Source organism: Sinocyclocheilus anshuiensis, unplaced genomic scaffold (genome assembly GCF_001515605.1).
Source record: "Sinocyclocheilus anshuiensis isolate Anshui unplaced genomic scaffold, SAMN03320099.WGS_v1.1 scaffold371, whole genome shotgun sequence".
NCBI classification, from domain to species: Eukaryota; Metazoa; Chordata; class Actinopteri; order Cypriniformes; family Cyprinidae; genus Sinocyclocheilus; species Sinocyclocheilus anshuiensis.
Window position 1 is genome coordinate 587536 of NW_015549597.1, and position 10237 is coordinate 597772.

Sequence of the window (10237 nt, forward strand, 5' to 3'; positions counted from 1 at the left end):
TGTGTATATATATATATATATATATAAGGCAGTTGAAAAGTGACCTGGACATGTTTCCATGAGATTCACTCTTTTAACATGTTTCTGTGAAATTCACTCTTTAACATTTACCAGCGGATAACCAACATTCTTGTGTCTAAAAACAGCATAAATCCCCATCTTATTGCCTTGAGGGACTTTCAAATAACCTGTGAACCATTTTTTATGTTTTCCATAGGTTGCTCCTCAGTAGCACAACATTGATTTTTAACACACAGCTCAAGATACAAAAGCTCACAGCTCACAAGCTTTTTCAGGAACCAATGGAAGCCTTCTCATCATGTTGCAATATATGGAGAGGGCTCAGAGACAACCCAAAGACAGAGAAACAAAACTGCTAATCAATGGGAGAGGAGGCGGGGGCCGACATATGTAGTTTTTTTTTGCTCCTAGTGGCTGTTTCTGTTTCAGTTGTGGTTTATTTTTATTGTAGGACAGTGATTATCCTAAAGTGAACAGGGTATGTGTGTGTGCACATATATATCAATTGACAACTGTTCATTTGAAGCTGCTACATATTGTGCTAATACCTTGTAGACTGCCTTCTCATATGCTACAATGAGAAACCTTTAGTGTCTGTTAGCTTGTAAGATCAGGTGATTGAGGCATTCTTTTATCAAAGCCACAGTATTTAACATTTTGTACTTGAAGTTGGTACAATAAATTGAGTTGTGTAAATGAATGTGTTCACTCTCGACTAATATAACTTGAATCAGAGAATATAGTTCTGCCTTGGTGTCATGTGTAGGTTTTCTACCACAGCCACAAGTTGCAGTTTTTAAAATTGATGTATGGATGCTTTAGATGCTTTTTTTATCCTACAGACTCAGTTTGATTCAGAGGGATCATCAGAAGCTTCACTTTGCTTGTAAACTCTGGGTGTCACTGCTGATTGCAGAAGATATTATAATTTTTTAATGAATCTTCTATTTATGCAATAAGAGCTCTGACTCTTCAACATTGTTGACTATCCAAACACTGCTTTGCTTACCTCTGATGTTTTTCTTTACATTAACACAACTTAAATGTTGTAAGGTGTCAAACTTGAAAAGTGTCCATATGATTTAATAATGGAAATCATCTTGCAAGGTACACTCTTCAGTATGGTTTATTCTGTTAAGCCTCAACTCATTTAAGGCATTTAAGGATTTTCAATATGATATTTGCTGGGTAAATGTCTAGGATTTTCAGACCTGAATGAGGGGGAGGAACTTGTTTACAAATGGCTTTCATAACTCAGCCAACCAACCGTTTTTGGCAAGTTGATCATAACACTGTTCTTTTTAAAACACATTATTGTAAGTGAACAGTCAAATTCACTGCAGCTTTACTGAATGATTTTAGTTTCATTGCATACAGACTAGGATCTGCATTTTTTTTTTAATTAGAGCATTGATTAACATTGTATTTTGAATCAATGTTTAATTAAATAAACATTAGTTTTACGCACCACTCTGTGAGTTCTGGGATTTTGTGTTGTGTTAGTTTAATTGTTAAACTTGAACAAAAGCATAAGCAAAAAAAACAAAGGCAATATGAGTACACGTCATATGAACTATGTCAGTCTGTAGCATTTTCTAGTAACGTTGTTGACATCATTTATTTCAGTCCATGAATGATGTTACTCTCAGCTACTCGATATAACCTCAAATGAGTTACATCACAGACAGATTGACCACATACATACACTGAAATATAGAGAATACTGAGATGAATTCAGAATTGAGATAAACTGCAAATAAATAAATTCACTTTCAAAGTTTCCAAAAACAAAACAGATTTAGGAAAGATGTGATTGTCATTGCTTATCCAGTGAGACCACTAAAAACCAAGTGCTGACGCCAAAGAATCATGCACATAAATAAGTAAAGTAATAAAAGGACAACTTGAACACGTCCTGTTGATCATAAATACTGTTTTTGCCTGAATGAGTGTCACTGGAACTAAAATTATCTGAGGATTTTGAATGGGTTGTAGGAGACACTAATTAAACTGTCAAAATAAAAAACTTCAACACAAATAATTTTTTTCCTCCTGTGCAACTATTTATAAATTTCTAGGTCAACTGGGCAAAAATATCCCATTATCCTCCAAAGCCACAGATCTTGCTCTTGCCATACATTCTGTTCCATTATCACCATTAGCCAGTTAAAAGGTCCCTCTTCTAATTTCATCTCTCTTTCCGTCACTGTTAAATCATTCTTTCATACTCTCTCAAAACGTCTTGTTTATACTGGCAGTTCTTCTGGGGTCCTTGGACAAAATAGCTCAGTACTGATCTTACTGCCATAATTCCATGTCTTTTGGAGAATTTGATTATAATCTGATTTGTGGTTTTTACAGAAGACTGATAAATATTAATGAACTAAGAATTCCATCTGCTGCCCACAACTGAGCCTAACGTATCACTTTAGTGGAATAACTTAAATAACTCATTCATTCTTCTTAAAATGCAATTCCATCACCTCTTGCACTTTTTTGGACGGGTTAGATCGATGTTACTTTGTGTCAAAAAACACACACAAAAAACTGTATACCTGCCAGAAATTGATCACAGGGCAGTCAGTGCTCTCTCCAAGCTGCTTTGCTCAGGACTGTCTTGGCCTAAAGGGGAGCAGGTACCCAGCTCGTCTCTCTCCTCTGGGTAACTGTTTGTTTTGGGCAAAGTCATTTGCAATGCACACCAAAGAGCGGTCCGGGCCTTTCTGGTGCTGCTGCACAGGTCCTTCACTGCAGACGCCAACAGAAGGATCTCTGTGAGATGTGAAAAATATATATATATATATTTTTTTTTTTTTTTTTTTTCACCTTTTAACACACAAGATGCAAGAACTAAGCAAATGTTCTGTTACTAAAGGCTGGAATACACTACACAATTTTTGCCACGATTTTCCGCCAATTTACTATCTGGATAAGTTGACGCTATTTGGCTAAACTCAGAGCCAGTCTGAGGATTTGAGATGACAGATTTCATAGAAAATCACATTATGGTCACAGACTCCAATATTTTAGCTGCAGACTTTGATTCCATCCAGTCGGAGGATATCAAACATGTTTGATATTTTCAGCAGATTTTAGAACACGTTGTTTCATGTATGATGGACAGTTTTTAAATTTGGTAAGTGTATGATGCCCAGTATTTTAAAATCTGTTCAGATTTTAAAAGTCGTGTAGTGTATTCCAGCCTTAAGCAGTAAAACTAAGGCTGAGTGGGACTTTACCAAGCCCTGTCATCTTCCACTTTTCTAGGATTGTAGCTTCACGCTAGTTTATATAAGATTTTGTATTTTTGTATGTGTATTTCCTGGTTTTGTTATAGTGTATGACTCACTAACCCCTGTCCTCTCTAAAGAAGGCCGCTGGCTGCCTCTGTCTGCTGCTGGCATTGATGAATTCGTCCTTGCGGCGTGCCTGAGTGATGTAGATGACCTCAAGATGCCTGTCCAATGCTGAGCCAACATTAGCATGAAGCGGAAAACTGCGCAACTGCTCCATCTTGCCTAGCAAACCTGCCACCTACAAACAATGCAATTCTACATTATAATATAGAAAATTCATTCATTTTTGCTACAGTTTAAAACACTTACAATTTAATTCTAGAATATAAGATCACAGACGGCAAAAATAGAAATGATACATATGTGTAAAATATTCACTTTCTATGAAGTTGTTAGTTTCTTTTTTCCACCCACCACTATTAGATTACTATTACTTACTATTAGATGTAAAACCTGAAGACAACATAACACTATGGATGTCAATAGAATAAAATCATTTTGATTATTCTCTCATGATTACATAATACTATTCATAATAATTTATTTTCCTTTACATTTTTACACTGTATTTGTTTGAACTTTTAGGCAGGCTCACTAGCACTCTCTTGTGGCCCCGTTTGAAACCCCTTGGCAAGACTTTTATGAGAAATACTGGACTGACCCTGGCCTGTTCGCACAGCTGGTCTACAATGAGGCGGTCCAGTCTGGAGGGGTTTGGAGGCATTTTGGGTAAAATACTACTGGTTACTACAGACACGCGCTTTCCTGGGTAAGTCTTTGTAAGAACAGCTTCTGCCTGTCAGAAAGAACACATTACATTAGTTTCTCACCTTATCATGATTGTGAAATGAAAACAGGCCAGCCTACATGGTAATTCAGTAGCATGACAGAATCTGTACAAGAAAATCATTTAAGTAACTTATTTGTCCATAAATTATATTCCTAAAATAAATCACTGTTTTGTCTATAATAGAGTGCTGAAGGGATAATGTATTTTTGTATGCCAAAACCCAGAAACAAGTTAGCATTTTAGCACTTCCCATTCCGTCATCCTGAAATTAATGAGTTTCTTGAATGGATTTTTGCTTAAATGCCTGAAATAACCTGAACACAAGCTTAAAGCTGCAGTCCGTAACTTTTTTGGGTTCAAAATTTTCAAAATGGCTACAATGTTCTTCCGCAAGACGCATGCAGTTCTGTTTATTAACTGCTAGAGGGCCAAAAGTTATGGACTGCAGCTTTAAGATATTTTCAGGTTTTATTCTACGACAAAAAATACGTCAATACAGCAGCACATGCCTGAAAATTCATACATGAACTACATGAATACGCTTATGTCTCAGAAACATCCCGCTTACTTGCTTTCTCTCTTTTTCCAGCATCTTCCACTGCTCGTAACATTCCTCCAAGTAAAAGTGTAGCTGACTGTTGGGGCTTCCGAGTGCCTTGCCAAACTTAGGTAAAGTCATGGCCGACAGAAACCTGGAGAATGACCCATCTCCTGATGTTTGGCTTAGCCCAATGCATTCTTGTAGATAAGGGCTGAAGGGCGAAACATCTCCCTCTGGCAGACGTTCATTCATGTCGATGAGAGGCACAGAGCAGTAGGGCAACTGTGACTGCGACTGAATCAGGTGGCATGTGCTTTTTCTGGGATCACCCATCTGGTATAGGAATGGGAAAAGTTGTGATGGTATAGCTTTGGCTGAGTTTGAACTCGCTCCGTTGTGTCTCATTTGTCCTCCGTACAAACTGCCCAGTCCCTGATATGGATTCTGCAGGAGTCCTGTTTTCTTGTCTGCCTCTTTAAGGAAACCAGGAAGTTTGGGTTTCATGCTAAAGCGCGGAGAAAAACGCCCATCGGCCATGAGGCCCGCGGACAACCTGTTGTTCTCTAGCTGGAGGTCAAAATCTGAAATATCCACATTTCCCGCTCCCGTCCTTAAATCCTCAAGACTGACCTGGCCTATCGCACCATGTAGATTTACTGTGTTGCCCTGACTCAAATCAACCGAGACTCTCGCTGCAGGCCGGAACAACTGCTGAGAAGGAAGCAATGGAACAGCCCCTGATGTGTTTGTGAGCTTTGCAAAACCCTGGGATTCATTGTTGCTGTTGGTCTTTGCTGAAATCTTAGCTTGTTTTTGGTAATGGTTTGAATGGATAGGCTGGTACTGCTTTACACTGTTTTGGGCGGTGCTGCTTCCTATCAGGCTGGCTTCTCTGTTTGGGTGGAGGGCTGGAGGCACGATGGTAGGAGAAAAAGTCTTTGGTGGCCCAAACCTTGAAAATTCATTCGTAGTATAATGACTTTGTTTTTTATCCACTACTTTAGCTCCTCTTTGCTCCATATGGTTGCGTGTCACCTCTCTCTTAAAATCTGTTGTTTGAGTAATAAGCTCCGACATCCTTTGAAAAGCATGACTCTTCTGCTCTGCCATGATTTCCTCAAGATTCCTCTGTCCTAAAAGACCATTCTGGGTAGATTCTCTGCAATAGTTCATATCCTGCTCTGCCAAGAGAAAGGCCAGTTTACTGACATCCTGCACAGAGAATGATTGGGTGTTTTTCAGTTTATCTTTGCTCACAGATGAAAATTCATGAGATGAACTGAAATAGGAGTCATCCATTGTTTGTGGAGGGCAGCAGGAGTTGTTGACTGAGTTTATATAATCAGACAGGCAGTTAGTTGTGCTGCGGTATCCTTCCTCCTTCTCGGGTGTAATATACTCAGGTTTACCAGGCCTGGTCTGGTAGAGGCTAGAGCTTAACACTGGGGGTGCGCTCAGGCCTGGGGGGTGAGGGAGATCTTGAGGAGAATACGTGTTGGCCACTCCATTACAGGTGGAGAAATTGCAGGGAAGTGCAAAAGAATCAAAACCATTACAATTCTGAAGTTCGGCCCACTGATGAGATTCTCTACCAGCAGGCTGAGGAGAAATATTGCTGACTGGTTTAGGACAAATCTGTTTTGTTGGGAATCCGGAAATGGGCGGCATCTGTGCCTCATTGTTGAAGTACTGCATCCTGTCTTCTCTTGTCAACTTTGGAGACCAGACACCTTTCAGACTAGAGGGTAGCCTACTAAAAACACCACATCAAGTTTTAAAAAAGCTGGTGGATTTTTGTCTTAAATTATGAAATTACTTGTTAAAACAAAATAAATGCTTAAAGGGTTAGTTCACCTAAAAATTAAAATTAGCCCATGTTTTACTCACCCTCAAGGCATCCTAGGTGTATGTGACTTTCTTCTTTCAGACAAATCCAATCGGAGTTATATTAAAAATTTTCCTTGCTCTTCCAAGTGTTAGAATGGCAGTAGGCGGTTATTTCGCAGCTGTTTACATTAACTTAAGACAAAACCGACAGTGCTTTCTCAACCGAATGGCTTAAAAAGATGTGAAAATAATACATTTTTGTGACAATGCAACAATGACCGATTAGGCAATTGACAATTCTGTCAACTGTCCCGAAACGCGAGCTAAAGTCTTATATTGCAGCGTGCAGCAGCTCTAGATGCGTCGATGTGAAGAGAAAGTCAAAGAGAGAAGATGCGGTACAGCTGAATCACTCACGCTGTTTTCATCTGATGGTTTGTGTGGATTTATTTACTCATCTAACCTACACGCTATATTGAATAAATGTTTTGCAGCAATTTCCCTCATTGTCGAAATGTCGAAAGCTGCGGGAATGAGTAATGCGATGTATGCGCAATCCCGCAAACGAAATTCAGGACCTGATTAAACATAAGAGAATTGTGAAATAGATTTTCATGACTTTTCAAAAACTTACTGGGTTTATTTATTTTTACAAAACTTTCCAGGCCTGGAAATTGCTGTTCAATGACTTTACCAGGTTTTTCATGACTGTACGAACCCTAATGTGATGATCGGGTGTGGTTATCTAAATCAGACAAAAATAAAGGTGCGGGCGGTTGGCGGGTGGATAATTTATTTGAAGCTGCGGATTCGGGTGACGTTTTAGATCATCCGCGCATCACTAGTAGGCGGGTGTTTTTGTTCAACAGTCCAAAAGTAGTCAAGGAAAATTTTTAATATAACTCTGATTGGATTCGTCTGAAACACGTGTCAAACTCAAGGCCTGCGGGCCAATTCCAGCCCGCCACATTATTTTATTTGGCCCACGAAAGTATATGATTGTCTTAAAATAAAAATCTATGCTGCTTTATATCGTAAATTATGAAAGTGTGTATCAATACCACAAGTTTCTGTTTTTATTTGGTGTTCTATTTATACGCAGAAATTTACTTTGGAGTGCATTATATATGATACGCAATGGTTAGGATTAGGGGTGTGGGGTTTTTCCCGTTGATGATGACTGCGTGGACGGCTCAAAGGAATAAGTGAGGACCTCATCAATGCTCGAGCACCAACGGCTGAAATGGTCGAGCTGCACACACGGAAAAACATGATATTGTATATATATATAAGCTCGATACCATAGAGCCCCCCCACATAACAAATCCCAATTCAACCCCTGAAATGCACATTATTATTCTTTAGCTTGGGTTAAACAAATCAATTTTGCTTGGTTGGAACAGCAGCTACGCTAATTATGTCTCTATTTGTTTCTCTGTTTTTGCCACGGGATTACACAAGCTTCAGTCTGGATCCAGAACACCTGAGAAGAGATGATGCCAACCCCTCAGAGGATGCCAACAAAACAACATACATAACTACCAAATTTTGCTATAAGTTTGATTGCATCATATAATAATTGCTGTTAATAGTAGTGATGTGTTTGATACATCGATACGACGATGTATCGTCACAAAGATTTGACGATACAAGTATCGATGCAGCTGGCCCTGTATCGATATTGTGGCACGTGTGCAGCAGTGGACCGCGCTTAATTTGAATACAAGAACACCGTTTAAAATTGAGCAGAAAAGTCAGAGGTTTCTAAAAAATAATAAACAAAGAGCATAATATATAGGCTACAACAAGGTTTAATCTGGCCGCAGTGCTTTCTGAAAGTACCGGTTAGCTTGCAGTTTAGAGATCTCCACTTCAATATTCTATTATCAGAAAAGTGTAATTCATCAAGTGTTCATTTATGAGAGCGAGAGAGAGAGGCTGTGTATATATGAATTACCACCGTTTTCCACGTTCCTCTATTAACAGTGAAGCTGTGGCTTTAATTCCTTTAGAAACAATGATGTTACCAGCTCCTTGTTGAGAAAGATAATGTACCTCTTGAGCGAGTAAGATATTTAGTTGATAAAATTGCGGGGTAGCACTTGAAAGTTTGTTCCTGAATGTCTGAGTGCGGCCGCAGCGTGATCTGCGTGAGTGACTGAGCGTGTGTGTGTGTGAGATACAGTGAAGACAGCGCATTAGTTTAGAACTATTCTAATTTTTATTTTTATTTTTTAATCGTAGAGAGTGTGTTAATTTGTGCAATGATAACCTACCAGCAGTAAATGAGGCTCAATCATCTATTAGCCTAACAAACGTGTGTTTATTTTAACACTTTCGTCAGTGAATACGCAGCCTGCAAAACACTAAAATAAATATCAAAGAAATAATACAGATAAACAAGAAAGTAGCCTAAATAAGAAAGTTAAATACACCGTCTAACAGAAGCGAGTGGCGCGACACAACAAAATACTATAGAACTCATAATCAGTGATGCTACACTGGATGCGGCACGACACATGACAAATCCCCGACAGTAAACTGCCTCGTCCTCTTTATGAGGTACTGACACAGAGTTCAAATGTCCTGTGTAGACACTAGACAGACTAAACCTGTTGCAACGCGGCGGTGTCGCGTCCAAGCAAGCAGGCGCATTAACTCCTCGTCTGCACGCGCTCTCTTTGAAATAGGAATCGTTCCCACATTTCTTAACATCTACCATTTATCGCCGTTTCGTTTGTATTTGGCCAGTCTCGAGAAAGCCTCACCAAACCTGACCAGCCAGGCGTTTGCGATCATGGGAACTTGAAGACACTTGTACAAACGCGGATGGGTGACATGAATGGAGATGGCTCCAGATCGGCGATGTAGTATTAGAGGTCTGCTACCCGACCCGAGCCCGACGGGTCCTGAAATACTTTCGGGTTGGGTTCGGGTTAATGTTTAATGAATAGCTAATTATAGTGCGTTTGATTACATCTTTAATTGATTTTTCCGTACATTTCTGCCATATGTACATAAACTGACAGTCACCACTGATAAGCTACTACTAAATATTGTAGAAACTTAATTTTCTGTAAAGTTGCTTTGCAACGATTTGTATCGTAAAAAGCGCTATACAAATAAACTTGAATTAAATTGAATTGAATAACAGTAATAAATGTATCTGTTTCACACATGTCCCGCATTGTCCCGTAAAATCCCATTTACTGTCCTGCAACAGATCTATGGCCAGGTAGGGTTGGTTATCATTTGGGGTTTTTCCGATACCGGTGCCAAATCGATATTTTTAAAACGGTTCCGGTGCCTAAACGGTGCCTGAACTGATACTGATAAAAAAATTATTAAATAAAAATTCCCCAAAAAATGATGGATTGGCCATTAGCACTATAAACACGGTGTCTGTTTCATTCATACTGGGCCCGACGGGTCCTGAAATACTTTCGGGTTGGGTTCGGGTTAATGTTTAATGAATAGCTAATTAATAAACTAAAACTATATGCAGGCTACACTGCTTTCATAGACGCACGCACACACATTATTGCACACGACAACACAGCACGGTAACTTTTATTAGTAAAATAGCTTCGACAGGCTACTGTCATATTATATATATACTGTCACGTTATATTTCTCTGCAATGAGGGGGTAAAATCTCTGTTTTTGAAGTAACAGCCTCATTGCTTGTAGAGAGAGATGCACAGACACAGGTTCACACACGCAACTTTCATCTCTCTCTCTCTCTCTCTCTCTCTCTCTCTC

The 10237-nt window shown here is 39.2% G+C and overlaps 1 protein-coding gene across 2 annotated transcripts in view; it reads right to left on the reverse strand.

Annotated features, from left to right (window-relative positions):
• Positions 1 to 1508: 1508 nt before the first annotated feature.
• Positions 1509 to 10237, reverse strand: part of LOC107658460 (meiosis-specific coiled-coil domain-containing protein MEIOC-like) — a 17213-nt gene continuing 8484 nt past the window's right edge. The window contains exons 5-8 of one of the 2 annotated variants that reach the window (XM_016447013.1): positions 4676 to 6401; positions 3979 to 4113; positions 3375 to 3555; positions 1509 to 2793 (exon numbers count right to left, since the gene is read on the reverse strand). In XM_016447013.1, the coding sequence (XP_016302499.1) occupies positions 2591 to 2793; positions 3375 to 3555; positions 3979 to 4113; positions 4676 to 6401 (2245 nt within the window). In that variant the 3' untranslated portion in view covers positions 1509 to 2590. The remainder of the gene's footprint in view (positions 2794 to 3374; positions 3556 to 3978; positions 4114 to 4675; positions 6402 to 10237) is intronic. The other variant, XM_016447014.1, reaches the window with a different exon arrangement.